We start from the raw sequence: 16,272 nt of genomic DNA, 5'->3' as shown, positions 1-16,272 counted from the left end.
CATACAATATACTGAAGGAAAAAAATGCTTTTGTGATATAACTACCATTTTTTTCTCAAGTTGTATTTAAAATTCAAAGTCCAGAATCGCAATTTTTTCAAAACTAGCAGTCCTTTTTATTATTTTAGGGCCCTGATGAGATCTTTACTATTTTTTCCGTTTTTAAAATCTGATGTAATGGATTAAGTGCTCAAGAGTTTTTTTTCTAAAAGATTTTAAGAGCTCATAAAGTTTCTGAAGTTTTATAGAAAGTGAACCTAAGTACTAGAGTAATGGCAATTGACTCTTTGATATTGACTCTTCAGGTGTAGCCTGCATTTCTCGTCTGACGTATGACTAAATTTTTATTTTGTTACATACTTAATAATTAATCGAACGGCATACTATTATTAGAGTGAAAAAAGGGTTTGAAGAACAAGAAATTACGACATTAGAAAAAATGCAAGATTGCGCGTGCAAGAATGTCGTTGCCGGTTTGTGTACATTACACGACAAATTCGACCAACACAATATACTATTCATTTAAAAGGGACAATTTGGAATACTTTTATCAAACAAAGAAAAAAAATGGTGCAATATAAATTCTTTTAATCCTTCGTACACTTTGAATGAGAAAAAAGAAAAAAAAAAAAAACAAATCTAAAAATTTTAGTTCAATACGAATTATTACACCGAAAGTCACTTTACATTATAATACACATTTAAATTGGATGGAAGACTTGAAATAAAATAAAATTTACCAAAAAAAGTTGCGCTGCTTACATATAAGTAAGCAAAGGATTACAAATGAGTTAAGGACTTCGCAAATGAGTAGAAAAACTGATTTATGTAGTCGGCTACTACACATAAAATTTTTAAAAAAATAACAAACGACTAAATTGTACAAAGTGAGCGTTGGGTCGGGGGCTTTGACGCATCATCAGACATTTCTTATAAAACTAACAAATAATTATGTTTCAATTGTAATTAAAGACACTAATGTAATAATAGTACGGAATTAAAATAAGTGTAGTGACCAAAATGTCTATTTAAAAATTATAAATAATCATTTCAATGCTAAAAATGTAATTGATAATCATTAAAATGAATGCAATAATAGTAAAACCAATAATCATAATAATGGTGATAATAATAATAATTTCGGTAGATATTAACGCACGATATAATATCTCGAGTTTTTGTCTGTTTTCCGCAATAGCGTACAAGACTTCTACTATAAGAATATAGTACCTGGCACAGGAACATGACTTGGTTAGTCATTGGCATCACAACGAAATAATGATCATAATAATAATAGTGATAATGATAATAAAAATAATAGTAATAATAATAAAAAATAATAAGAATCATAATCATAACAATAGAAATTACGATGGTTATGATACTGATAATCATAATAACAGTTAACAAAAAAACATTCTGATCGTTGCTGTAAAAAGGAAAACGAGGACTTGTCGTCGAGGTCAGGTCGTTGTCCTGAGTATTTGTGCGTCGCGCGTGTGTCATCGGGCCGAGCTCGCGGCTGGCTCTGAGCAGCCAGGGCTACGTGACACTAATTGCCGGGTTTGAGGGCTGGGGTCCTGGCTGTTCCGTCTTGGTACACTGGCCCGTAAGCTGGTTCACGCTTAATGGGTTATTGATGTCGTGTGGATTCGTTCCTACTGGATTACGATGTGGAGTGACTGGCTGTGGCTGTTGCACTGCTACAAGTGGTGGCTGCTGGGGTGGCTGGTGACTGCTGGGCCCGATAAGCACCGGTGGCGTCAGGGGACACGGGCTCGCCAAGCTCGAGGGTGAGGGTAGCACCAGCGAGGGGCTTGCCAGACTAGATAAACCGGAAAGACCACCGGGGCTACTCAATGACTCGTCATCTTCGGGCGTACCAGCTTCACCCACACTGCCTAGGTTGTCTGAGTGCTCATCTTCGGCTTCGCCGTCGCCATCGGCATCGCCATCTCCTCCCTCCCCCATGTACCTGATACATTTTTTCTTGCGCCTGCAACAATCGAAAAATTTGTTAGTCGAGTTCTCTGACATTCGACTGCTATTTTCTCGGCCTCTAATACCGCTAATAAGCATGTGTATACAATCATTGTGCATGTAGATGTATAAACATGCGAATTTCATTAGTATACTCGGCTGAGTGTTCACGCTAAAGTCAACCTAGTTGATACACATGTATAAAAACATAAGGAAAATTATTTAAAACAAAACAAAAAAAAAACAACATCAACGATAACAACAACAACAACAATTGCAACAACAACAAAATAAAACAATAACAACAACAACAAAACAAAACTGACGTACTATACACACTGACTCAAGAGAGGTTATCGAGCACATCTATCAATAAACAATTATCTAAATGTTGAGATTGGCAAGATAGGGCCTGCAATACCACCCAGTATAACTTTTTGTAAAGCAGTGAGTTTTTTAAATAGGGAAATAGAACTCTAGTCCTGTTGATTTGGAGTATCTAAAACGAAGCTCTATATGTTGCCAAACCCAATGGATTATACGTACGTGCACTTATCTATATAAATAAAATTTTCTAATGTTATTTTTTTTTTTTTTTTTTTTTTTTTTTTTTTTTTTTTTTTTTTTTTAACCGTTACTTCACTGCATGTATAATACGTTGCATGAAATTCTGCAGAAAAATTTTAATTCACCAATCGAGGTGATGCTCTCCTCAACTATTAATTGCCCGAAATCGGGAGATCCCTGTTTATATCGGGCAAGAAACTTTTCTTTGGAAACAAAGATGTTAGGTAAAGCTGTACAGTTATATACACTCTGACCGGTTGACTGTAAAGTTCTACTTTGGAATCGTGTGCAGAGTGTATGTACGCAACTTTATATAATAATAAGGATTATTCATTGACCAGGTAGAAATCTCCTAATAAAAAAGCGTAATTGTTTAGAAGTGTTGATAAAGAGTTATAAAAATCATACATTGATGTATGCGGTTATTCTTTTTTTTTTTTTTTTTTTTTTTTTTTTTTTTTTTTTTTTTCAATAGACTCCTATTATAATGTACCAATCATTTGATCACACCCTTAATATATTATTAGATGATGTATTTTTTTGTCAATTTTATAAATAATATATTTTTACAATAACAATATATTCATGTGGTTATTCTTAACATAATTGTTTTAGTGCTTATTCGTAGTGCAATAATTGATTAACGTTTAATGGACATAGTTCTTATAGCAGAGATGAGTAGACTCTCTACTCTCTGTCTTGCAGCTTTTGAATTTTAGCTTAGTTTTTTGTACGAAAATTCAGCCCAAAAGCATAAGTAATAGGACTGGGTGAAATACCTTACAGAGGTTGCATCCTCATATTACCGTGAGACTCGCGGAACTAAAAGGGAGCTTTCCGAAATTCACGAGTGTGAGGTATCGGTGTGGCGCTAGCTGCGTGACACAGCTTGTGGCGCTTTCGTACACTTGAAAGTTTTGTAACACTTCCTGCCATAGTTACACGAGTCTTGCAACAGCAGCGGAATAGGTACATCTAAAGATCCACACGACAGTAGTATTGATATTGATAAAAAAACCTTCCTGTCAGCTTCTTTATATCTCTAACGTTAGTATAATTTGTTTATTAACATATCTAAGTTAGTTTCTGAGTTATTAGAAAGTACAGTCAAACTTGTTTCTTGTAGATCTTTAAAAAGCGTAGTTAAATAGGTTTCCAGTAATTAAAACCGAATTAGGAGATGAAGTATCCATTAACTTCAAGTTACCACCAGAGTAATTACGGTTTGCCACACCCTACAAACGTGCTGCTGTACACCTTGAGTTTTGTATTCAAAGAGAACGACAATATTATTCTGTCATACTTCATTCAGGCTTCGTAAAGAAAAAATATTGACGGTTGCTAGTATGTATGAAAAGTGATGAAATCATTTGAGAAAAAAGTTTTTACTGGCGAAAACTTTTTAGTGACGTTTTGTACGAATCAAAAGCGACATGTACATCCTGTTTTAAAAAATATTTTTACTTTAAAGTTATTTACTGTGATACATTATTTATTTTAAATTTGTAAAATATAGTAGCAATTTAAAGTCTTGTGTAAAATAGACGTCGATGATGCCAGAGATAGAAAAAATAATCCAAAAAAATTATTTTTACTTTGCCTATTTCAAAGTCTTTGCTTTTATGTTTAGACATAGTAAAAGTTCTTGTATTCAAGACCACCAACTTGGACCAAAATGAAATCATCATCCTCTACCGTGTTCACGCATCAGGTTTCAATTGACAATGTACATCCTTCGTCCAAATTAATACAAAAATCCAGCAGCAAAGCAACTGAATTATTTTAAAACTCTGATGGTAACGTCAAAAACATTAATTCTTATACGACCGCATGGATTTGTCAGGAAAATAAAGCGAGTGGAAAATAGACTCTGTCTCCTATTGATAAGCAGAAATATTTTGTCCCTACACTAAAACATTGTTTACTAAATTAAAGTACATTTATTTTCTACAATGTTAAACTTACTTCTTTATTTTAATGGTCTGTACCATGATATTCAACAGAAACCAATTCGATTATGTTTCAAAATTCCCGAAGAACTCCTTCGTCTATGCTTTCTAATGACTTGGAAACCATTTTAACTAAGATTTTTAATAATCTAGGACACAATTTATCAATAGCTTGTGATAGTACCAGTAAGAAGTCGAATTTATAATAGGCCTTTTGATGGGCTAATTCTACTAAATTTATAGCTTTTTTTACTGCCTGCTGGTAGAGTGATCCTCATTATGCGCAGTTATGAGACATAAGGAAAGGGATACAGCAGTGTCATTATAATACGAAAATATTTAATAATACACAATACAGTAATAAACTAGCTAAAAATAACAATAAACATAGAAATTTATAATATTGACGAGAAAAAAAAGTTATAATTATGTTCATCATCAAGGGATTTACTGCAAACAAAAAAAAGGCATGCTCAATAAACGGGTGGGGAGAAAACTTGAAACGTTAGTTAAGATTGGAAAAACGTTTTAAATAATTATACGTATAGTCTTGTCCGATAATAAAAATGTAACAGAATTAAGTATGTCGAAGAACCTTGAGGGCAGTCCACATAAAATTGAAGTTTCCTGCCTTATGGACGGGATCAATGTTACTTTTTAGTCTTATAATTATTTATGAAATAACTAGCAATTTTGTTAGAAAAAATAGTTTTGACACACATTCTCTACATTTCTAACAATAAGGCCCAGACTTGGCGAGATAAATTGAAAATTCGATAAAAAAGACTTAGATTAAGTGTCAAAAGAACGATGCATGATCTGATTTTTCTTCTTTCATTTCCAAATCACAATTAATCTCACTAAAATCAGACTTTATTATATTTTTAAGAGCATCAATAATGTTCTACGAGTTTTTTTTTTCAACAAATTGCATCAAAAAAAGGTTATTATAAATATCATGTCGCTTCCTGTTGATTTCTCCACTTAGTTTACATAAGATATATCACCTTCTTACCCTACCGATCTTTAACTAATTACTTTTACTTAAGGTACATAACTTTTCTGCTCATTCTTACGCAAATAAAAGGATTTTCAGATCATGCATCATTCGTTTGACATCTGATTTTACGTCTTTCTCCTTCAATTTTCAATTAATCTCGCCGAGTCTGGGCTTGAATTATTCTTAGATATGTCAAGAGTTCGCGACAACTCCTCTTTTTCTCATGAAATAGCTAGTTATTTTATAATGTTTATAGGCTAAAAAATTAGATCAACTCTGTCGATAAGGTAGGAAGCTTTAACTTTTATTCGGGGTGCCCTTACTTTACAAATAATTTATAAGTCAAAAAAGGATAATTTCAGCTGAGTAGCTCTTTTATAACATAACCTGGTACCGTGTTCTTTTATCTCGCTGTTAACTGTATTATAATGACTAATTATGTAAGATCGTTTCCTCATACAACATTTAAAAGCTTATATTTTAAAAATTTTAATCATTTCCAATAACATATGATGCCTTAGTTACTTCTTAAAATTATGTTGCTAATAGTTCTTAAGGAGAAAAATACGGTAAGGCTCTTAAACCTTAGTAAATGAAGAATGCAAGAAATAGATTGCTTACACTGCATAGATGAAGTTACTTTTTATTTTATGTGTAATGTGGATATACTACACATGAGATAAAAAGTGAAAATTTGAGTCATTAAAATGGTAAAGTGAGTAGATTTTTTTATTTTTTTGAAGTTAAAAAAGTAACATTCAATGTTTACTATTTCATTGATCGTTTTCAATCAAATTTTATTAATGTAACAAAAGGAACATTGAATTCAAAATAATATTTCTCAATCCCTTCTAAATAATCTGAGAAAAAAGTTGAGACTTATGTTGTAAATAGTTTCAAAATTTTAAGCCACATTTCTAAGCAACTTAATTGATGGATTTAAATAATTTTCAGACCTTTCTTATTATTATTTTTAGGATTGACCTTTTTTATGAATTTTTCCACTCAAAGTATGGAGTCATCTAACTATTAAAGGTGTGAATTAGTAACAAGTGATCAAAGTAATTTTTTCTGTATATTCCTAATACTTGTTTAATTTTTAGAATAGTTTTACTATCACGTCTTTCTACTTACGTATTTTATGTGTTTTCAAATCAGTTTCTACTTTGAAAAAAAAAAACTTATTCGTAAGTTATCAGGTTATGTCATTAAAACGATATATACATATAAATATATATATATATATATGTATATATATATATGTATATAGTGGGTAGCGAAAGTTGTACTTGCTCTAACTGATAGCAAGATAGAAAAAAATGCTCTTTTATGAAAAGCATATAGTTTATGGTGCTCGTGGAACTCATGCTCTAAACCCCGAAATTTGTGGGGGCCTCGCATTACATGTGAATTTCTTAACTAATACAGTGTGGTAACAAACTCATACAGTAGTTAACAGTACAGGAGTACTGTGGTGATTGGCAAATATATGTTCACGTGTATGTGTATTTGACAGAAGAACCTATCCACCATCTGTCGTGCTGTGCACGCAAAATATGTAAACTGTCGAATGTTTGCAGTGCAGTAAGTGCACTTGCATACTGCGCATGAATTGAAAATATTTGAAAAAGTCATAGGTATACATTTAATATTATTTAATCAAAGTCCGAATAGTTTCAGTAGGATCTCTTGTTCAAACAAAGATTACGGTAAGGTCGCTATCCACGCTGTACGTAAACCACCTGTTATTACACCCTCGTGGACCTCTGCTGAAATGACTTAATGTATGTAAACAAAGGCAAATCGTATATCAGAGGTAAGAGAAAAATCATGCATTACAGTGATGACATTGATATTTCTATGAAGGAAAACGCATCGTAAATAAAACAAAAATAAAGTTTTGCCCAATTGTGTCTGAAAATTAAGATAAAAATTAAACTTTCTCTTTTTTTTTGAGGTTCTACGATTCAGTGCTAAGCCTAAAGAAATGTAGATTACTTTGATGTAAGAAAGGTATGTATGCAAATGCAAGGAGTCATCTCTTGAAATTTTTTACATTATCAAGGTAATCTACATCATATTTTACTTAGTACTAAAGCATACAGCCTTAAAAAAAGAAAATTTAATTTTTATCCTAACTATAGAATACAATTGAGCAATAAATTATACTTTTTTTATTGAACATATTGTTTCATTTATAGAAGTATCAATTTTATCGCTCTATAGTTAATAAATAATAATTAATTTGATTTAAACGATTTTTCTTCTACCTCTGCAATGGACTACGAACATTTCTCAGGTAGTTTAGTTAACAACAATTCAGTTTTCATGTGATAATTTATGAAATCGATCCTTCTTTCACGCTATTGGTATACTCTATCGAAAACTATTTTGGAGTCATAACAACATTATCTCCATTACATAGTTGACATTAACCCGATACTGACACCTATGTGCTCGTAGTTAATACGATTTGGCTTTGTTTACGTACAGTAAGTTATTTTTGCAGGTGGCCACGAAGGCGACAGCACAGGTGATTACACGTAGCTAAATGCATGAATTTGTTATCATTATAAAAATGTGGTGATATACATTTTTTTACCATTTTTAATACTGTAGTTTTATTTTTCTAAAATTTTTCTTAGCGTACCCTCGGGTCATAATGCTTTTAATATTATCCATACCAAATACATTATTTATTTAATTCACGTATACTTGTTCCCTGCACGCCGTATACAAGTAAATGGTAAGCTGTTGCGGTGGATAAGCGCTCCCATAATATTTATGTATATAGCATGTATGACACAAAGAGACTGAAAATTTTGGGGCAAAAGGGTAAGAACATAAGTCCCTTAAAAAATGTTTGTAGCACCATGAAATTCGAGAAATTCCCCAATGAGTAAATGGAAGTAATTAAACATTTTATAAGCGTTTTTTTCACACAAGCGCAATGTTAAATTATACATGCACGTGTATCACATATAAGATTTGTTTAATTTGGCTGACTAGATTTGCATGAAAAAAGTGTCGACAAGAAGCATAGTTCGGGACTACCTAATTACATAACTTTTAACACTCGAATTAAGGGGGTTATCGTGTTACAGTAAGCCTCGAAGATCAATTCTAAGTTTAAATAATTTTAACACTAGTATTCTTGTGCAAAACGTGTAAAGAAGTCGTTAGTCTGACGTACACGTATGAGTAAACTAATAAAAAAATCAGGAATAAAAAAATGTTTACTCAATATTATAAGTGTTGTTTAAACCCTTACCGCTATATAGATAAACAAATTACATGCCGCAATGAATCTTAATACCAACAAAACTGTAATTTATGAAACTGTAACTAATAATTGTAAGCTTACACCGAGAAACAAATTTAATAAAAATTACCATGCTAGAATGATAATCTAGTAGTGTTCGGTCGTCTAGAGACTTTTTACTATTGGAACAATAATTTTTAGTGGGTAGAACAGTAATTTTTGTTGTAAGTACAGTCATTTTTACTGTTTGTACAATAAAAATTACTACCCGGAATGGTAAAAATTAAATTGGCTAAAGTAAAAAGTCCCTAGACGGTGGAATCACACCAGATTACCATTCCAGCACAGTAATTTTTATTATATTTCTCTCTCAATCTAGCAACGTTTAATTCCTAGGTTTTTTATGCGATTCAATGAGAAATTAATTAAGTATGAATTAAATAAATGTCTTCGGCAAGCTGTTAGCAATGATCTCTCCGCAAGAGTCACATTACATAAAAAAATTTTCTGATACATTATATCGAAAACTCCAAAGCTCGTGCTTATTTAATTTTGATATGTACTGATACAAAATGAGTGTATTAATTTTTAGAAGAATTTCTGTAAGTAACGAAATATCACGATAACTCTCTTAACACTATTTTACTCAGGGCGCAGTAGCGATTACATACAACATGCATCTGTCGGAACCATATTTGCTAACCACGAAGTGTTCATAAAAAAAATTTCTTGTTAAATAATAATTTAAGCTTAACTCTCGTATAACTAGATTTTTTATTTCGTGTGTCACAAATTAAGTTCCGACACGTGTAGTCATGATGTGCATACACACACAAGTTTATAAATTTTAGAAAGCCCGCATATGTACACATGTATAGGTATGCATCGCATGTTATCAAGTAATTCTTTATTTTAGACAGAGGGTGTAAAAAAGGTTGAGTTTGTGCTGAGCTTCAGTTGGGCATCACTTTGATAAGATAAAATCTGGTTAATGGCATATTCTTGTTGTAAAATTTTTTTCTTTCAAATATTATTAATCAGCGGTATGTAGTCAAGACAGCTTTACCGCTCTGCCATTGGCTCTCATTATTCTTCTCCTGGGCCAGAAATCGATATTGTGATCAAGCACACGTAAATTTTGTTCCCTGAACGTTTAATATTTTTTTTCTAATAGAAAGAATTTAGTTAAGAAGAATAGAAAAGAGTTAAAAGTTAAGTTATGAAAGAAATCTCGACCTCAGCACGGTGAGCGTGTTTCAACAAACGATGTTTCCTGCGTGCTGGAAACACATGTGAATCTACGTTAGTATCTACGAGAAAATCTGGTATAGGATTCAATATCTGCTCTTATTTCAATGTGACAGAACGGAATAAGCCATCGTTGCTAGTAATCAGTGTTACACTCACTGATACAAAATAGACTCTTTTAGCTACATATGAGAGTTAAATATATAATTATCGTGTTGAGCATTGGCCTCCGATGCTATAAAAAAAGGTTTCTTCTCATTTCTATATTTTTATATGAATGGCATAATACCTAAAAATGTAAGGATTAAATCCAGTCTCAATCTGTATATGTCGATAACAATTTTCACATACGCATTATAACAGAAAATTAAGTAATTATTTATCTTAAGGTAGTAGTTGATGAAATAAACAGATGACAGAATTGCTCAAAATTTTAAGCATGTATTCTTTAAACTATTGCCAATTTACTGTTAAAATTTCAGAACGCTTAGCGGTACCGAAACGAAAATATAAGACATCAAACTTGCACCATTTAACATGGCGAGCATAGGAAAAATGCGTAAGAAGCAACAATTTTATTTGATTAGAAAATAATTTTACAATTAACCTTTTCAAAAACTGATACTCTATTTTTTATGGCTATAGAAATATTATATTAAAAAATATTAAAAATTTGCCCGGGCCATTTAGAAGATATTTTAATTTTAATTCATTTTTCTGTATTTTCGGTATATTTATATAGAGGCACTGTACTATTTTAATAAATGCTATTTAAATTTTTTTAGACTTTCATGCTATCATTATGGTTGTATTTATTCAGGTAATGTTATTTTAAAACACATTTTAACTATCTATAATTAAATTACATCGTTGTTATTGTAAAATCAATTAATACCGGTGGGGCTTGGGTGAACAAGTGCCTTAAAATTTTCTCAAAATCTAAGTGTATTATTTTTTGGCATACAATGAATAGTTTTGACAAAAGAATTTCAGCAAACATGTTGTACTATGTAAGTCAAGAGTATTTTTATTGCGTTTCTATGTGTACTTTTGTATGGTACATTTGTATTCGTAATTTTTAATGCTGTAGTCTACTAACATTGATGAAAGTGAAATACAGTGTTTCACATAGATGGTACATTTCTGTACTTTATCAAACAAATTAAGCTTATTTTTTGTCAATTATATGTTCGTACCATAAGGGTGGTTTAAAAAAAAAGTTTGTTACTATCATGTGAGAAATATTTTAAGAAATATATGGCCTACACTTGGCTTCTCTTTCAATAAATTTCATTTACCACCATGTTTCTCGTAGCATCGTCACTTACGCAAAACCGTTTTGTTGTTCCACGGAAAAAACAGGTAGAGATACATTTCTGTTGGAAGTAGATGGATTTAATTACTTTTTTAGAACTTCTTTTCATTTTTTAGAAATAATTAAATTCAAATTAGTGGAAACATCTTTTTATTACTAAAGTTAGCTTAGTTTTCAAAATGAGAAAGCCGTACACCGGATAACAAATTACAGAAGTTTTGTGGTAAAGGGCATATGGTTAAATAACGCCTGGCATACTCTAAAAATATGTTATCGTGGAAAAAAAATTATTTAAATGATTTTTCAAAAATAAGTATATGTCAATGTTCTTAGTTTGTCACTGCTGTTCTTAACTGATTTTTCCCGTAAAATGACAGTGTTGACAAACTGTCGACATAACTTTGGATCTATTTCAGATACAGTTAAGCGCCGTCAACAAATTTTTCGTACACCTTATAGTGATACAGGCAAATAAATAATTATATGTCAGACGTTGGCCAATACTCTTACCAATGTTAAAATGAGCATAGTGTACCATACATATTGCACCTCAAATTACAATGTTATAATACGAATTCAATAAATTTTAAAGAATTTAGAATTAATGTGCAACTTCTCTCGGTTACTACTACTGAATTTCGATACATATCGAGTTTTTTTGTAATTTTGCGACGTATCAGTTATTTGGGTACAAGTCTATCGAAAAGTACGAATGCAAGCTCAACTGTAATATCAACAATAATAAACTTAGAATCGTAACCGTACATTGTAAATCATGCAATCTTATAACTTATTTTATATTCTGAGTAATGTAGAAATAGTAACAGTAATTAAAAATTAATATTATTAGAAATGTAAGCATTTTAGGGTATACGAATAAATTTTTAAGGATTACTCAGTTGTATCCAAAAGTGCGCTGACATATCGATAAGACTATTGCAATCATCTTGTTAAAAATTGTTTCTTAGTTAAATTGATGTCATATTGTTCATACATTTTTTAGTAAGTGTTGCACAACTTAGTTGAACAATTAAGTCTTTTTAACTTGTAAGATTCCTAACAAAAGCTGGGCCTTTTAAAATTTAAATATTTTTTTTTCATGGTGTTAAGGTCAACGATGGTATAAGTTTTTCTAAGTATTAATAAAACGATTTTTTCATAACTCCCCTTACTTGCTGTGAACATAGCAAGTGGTGCCCTCAGCTTGGGGTCAGTGCTTGTACCACGGGGGAACGCTAGTGGCATCAAATCCCCGTAGTTTATAGATATCTTTGAATACCTTAAAATTTAAGCATTTTATGATAAGACAAGAAGCGTAAAAGTTATAGGAAATTCAATTGTAATTAAGTAAGTACCTTTTTAGGCACGACTGATACTCAGGAGTGCTTTATATTTTTGCCAGAGCAAAAAGTGTAAGTACCTTTAAAACTAAATGTTTTTGTGTAAAAAAAGTTTTGGTACAAAAAAAATTGCGATCGCGGACCTCAGCGTCAGGGGTGTATGTACTATGTATGTATGGGCGTAATCAAGTTTTTTTATCAACTCATGCAGTTTTTGTCGGATTGGGCTGAAATTTGACAAATAGCTTGGTCTTTTATGTCTTACGTGATGGCATAAAATCTGTAAGTTTTCCTCTTTTAGAAAAAAAATGTCAGTCATTTTAAGATGGTACTTTGAGTGAAAAAAATTATTTTTCGGCTATAACTTTATAACGTGATATTTTCGAGGTTTGCTGTGAGAGACACAGTTGTACATGTACTTCAAATACAACTTTTTCGTATTCTAAAATTTTCGTCCAAGATGTAACCCAAACGTTCTGTGAGCCGAAAAGTGCTCAAAAATCGCAAAAACATAGTTTTTCCCTATCTAACATATTTTTTTTGTACTTTAAATTATGAAATTGACGTAAAAGTTGTAGATCTTATAAAAATACAACTTTTTTGTGAAAAACATTTTTACCTATGATGTAACGCACACGTTCTATGAGCCGAAAAGTGCTTATAAAATGAATGAAAACTCGTTTTCTCCTATCCAACTTTTTTGTTTTGCACTTGAGATAATAAATGAAACGTGATAGTTGAAGGTCTCGTCGAAATACATTTTTTTTGTATTTAACATATGTAGTTATAATATTAAATTTGGGCTCTAAATCGCAAAAATGCCGAAAAATTGTAAATTTATCGTTTTCCCCTATCTAACTTACTCGTTTTTTTATTTACATTACAGATTACAAAGTTTACGTAACACTCATGGATCTTAAAAAAATATAACTTCTTTTTAACTTAAATTTATGTCTGTAAGATAAAATTAACGCCATAAATCGCAAAAAACGATATAATACTAGCTTATATAGAATACATACTATTGACACTCAATGCAAAATTAAGGGCGATAATCAATTGCGTTCTAAGGCTTTATTTTTTTTATCCCGTGGGAATGTGTACATTTTTTAACCAACCCTACACCGAAGAGTACCAACTTTTTGCACAGTGTGGTAATAACAGTAATATATTCCCTGGTATCAGTCGTGCCTTAAATGCAAAAACGCAGTTCTTGCATAAATTTAGCTGCTTGTTAGCGTATTGCAGTTGTTAAAAGTACGAAGAGCCTGCGAAAGTATGATGTATATATTTATACAGGCTATCTAAACGGTGCGTCTGCTCGGTTTTTTGCTCTCAGTGTTGCCATATACATGGTTAAGCAGACGCAACGCACAGTTCTTGCCTGAGTTTATTACACTTTTAACAGCTGTAATGACAAAATGCCAGCACTAATTGACATGGGATTAAAAGGCACTTACTAATGATTCAATTCACTATATGTTTTACGCTTTATATATCACCATTAAATGCTTACTTTTTTAGATATTTAAAGATATCTACAAACTACGTGTATTTAATGGCCTGGTGGCGTGGTGGCCTGGTGGCCCCTTGTGTTTTACTCAATCGACACCATGGGCGCTGCACTGAAAAAAATTTGGTCTGTCAGATCAACCACAAATGGAAGCGAATGCACTCCATAAATGTGTGGACCGCACTGAGCACCAGTTATGGCTATAGCTGCAAGGGCCATAGTTTAAGTGTACGAATTTGAAACCACCGTGGTCCTGAATCTCTCCCACGAGTGGTCGGTCACATCAGCCTTAAGAATGTGCGCGGTGCATTGACTCTTAGGGTGTGTTCCAGTAACGCTCTCCAACAGCTTACCGACAACTTAATTATGTCTTACGATATCTTGCGTCACGTTTAAGTTGTCGGTAAGTTGTCGGAGAGCGCTACTGGAACACACGGTTACAGTGGACGGTGCGCACCGCCACCTATGTACTTTTACACAAATTATATATATGTATATATGTATGTGTGTGTGCGCGCGAGTGTGTGTGCGTGTCCACATAAACAATTATTGCCATGTACAACAGTTGACGAATAAAACATGATCTTTCTTGGAAAAGTGTCAACAGTTTTGCTTTTATGATGGTCAGTCTGATTGATTTTAAGTTTGGTAAAAAGTATACTTGGGAAAACAATTTAGTCTCATGTATGAAATAGTTTTTATTAAGTTATAAATTAAGTTCTTATTCACATGCTTTGAGTGTACTGAGTAGAATACAATTTCCATGTACAATAGCAAGAATTTCCATGCTAGACAGGTTCATCTATAGTACACGTAGTTGTTTTGAAGTGACATTAGTTTTGATCAATCTACAATCAAGTGAAATTAATTTTAGTTATATTTATGAACTAGTATTGCATTTTTTACAGTACATCATACAAAAAAGTGGAAATATATATTCTTTGTCAAAAAAAGTGCGTGGAAAACTTTGCTTTTATGTTCTTTATTTGACAAAGGCTGAAGAAACAAGTTACATCTTAAACATGAATTTGTATACTTTCTTCGAAGCAAAGAATTCAAAATCAATACTGAGTTTTCATCATAACTTTTTTTCTAAGCATGTTAGTAAACAGCACAAGCGAGAAAAGTTGCTTGTTCTATCATTCTGTAAAAGAATACCAAAGCTTTGGAGGCAAATAACAATTGGGAAAAAAAAATTAGTTTTGGCGGTAAAACACCACTAACTTGAATTTTAATTTCGACCACTTTTCAAGTTTTCTTAGTAAACTTTGATTCTCTGATTTTGTAAGTATAGAGAACAATTTGATAACATTTCATCCGGTTTTTTAATACATACAAAAAAAAAATTTGTTAACTGTTTATAAATATCTGGTCGTTTTAAACTTTTAAAACTATTACATTAAAGTATTACAATGATTATTAAAATTAAGGCCATATATAAACATATGCATTTGTATTAAACATGGTTTATCCCTTGTGTAGTGCTTTATTTTATATAAAATAATAGCATGAAGATCAGAAAACTGTACGTATACATGGACTGCTGATGGACTGCGGCGAATAATACACTCATGAGAATGGTTGATGCCACTCTTCAAAGTTGTATATATATATATATATATATATATATATATATATATATATAAATACAATACTCCACGAGTGCATGTCCCAGTAAACAGCTGACTGCGGCACTGCTGTAGAACTACGTTTTAGTGGAGAGATGTACCAGCTACTTGTGGTCGAAATTTGGGAACACAGTGGTTCAACTTTGGTACAACCGACAGCGTGGTGTCTGTTATGCACCATCCGTGGCGCCACTAGTGAGCCATAAAAGAGAACCAGTGAAAATTACGGTCAGTAACGTTACTGTCACTGACATACCAATCTATAGAGTGTTAGAGAAGCGAATAGGCAGATAAGGAGGGGGCATTCCAGAGGTTCTCACCGGTACTCCCAAATGTGACTGGCAAACGTGTGAGAAATAACACAAGCGTCAATCACCACATAACCTGGGACGCTTACTAGTCGCTGTAATAATTAATAAAATTTATTAAGTAACAACGCGTGTGCTTATCACCTGACTATCCAGGATACT

At 32.1% G+C, this 16,272-nt stretch overlaps 1 protein-coding gene across 3 annotated transcripts in view; it reads right to left on the bottom strand.

Moving 5' to 3' along the window:
• Positions 1–623: 623 nt before the first annotated feature.
• LOC106638546 (protein pangolin, isoforms A/H/I/S) overlaps positions 624–16,272 on the bottom strand; it is a 288,519-nt gene continuing 272,870 nt past the window's right edge. For all 3 annotated transcript variants that reach the window (XM_089594552.1, XM_089594553.1, XM_014351793.2), the window contains exon 12: positions 624–1,996. In XM_089594552.1, the coding sequence (XP_089450678.1) occupies positions 1,543–1,996 (454 nt within the window). In that variant the 3' untranslated portion in view covers positions 624–1,542. The remainder of the gene's footprint in view (positions 1,997–16,272) is intronic.

Source organism: Copidosoma floridanum, unplaced genomic scaffold (genome assembly GCF_036245765.1).
Source record: "Copidosoma floridanum isolate Cflo_tuat_1 unplaced genomic scaffold, Cflo_Japanese_pri ptg000021l, whole genome shotgun sequence".
Taxonomy (NCBI): domain Eukaryota; kingdom Metazoa; phylum Arthropoda; class Insecta; order Hymenoptera; family Encyrtidae; genus Copidosoma; species Copidosoma floridanum.
The sequence above is the reverse complement of the archived record's forward strand: the minus strand, read 5'-3'. Positions and strand labels throughout refer to the sequence as shown.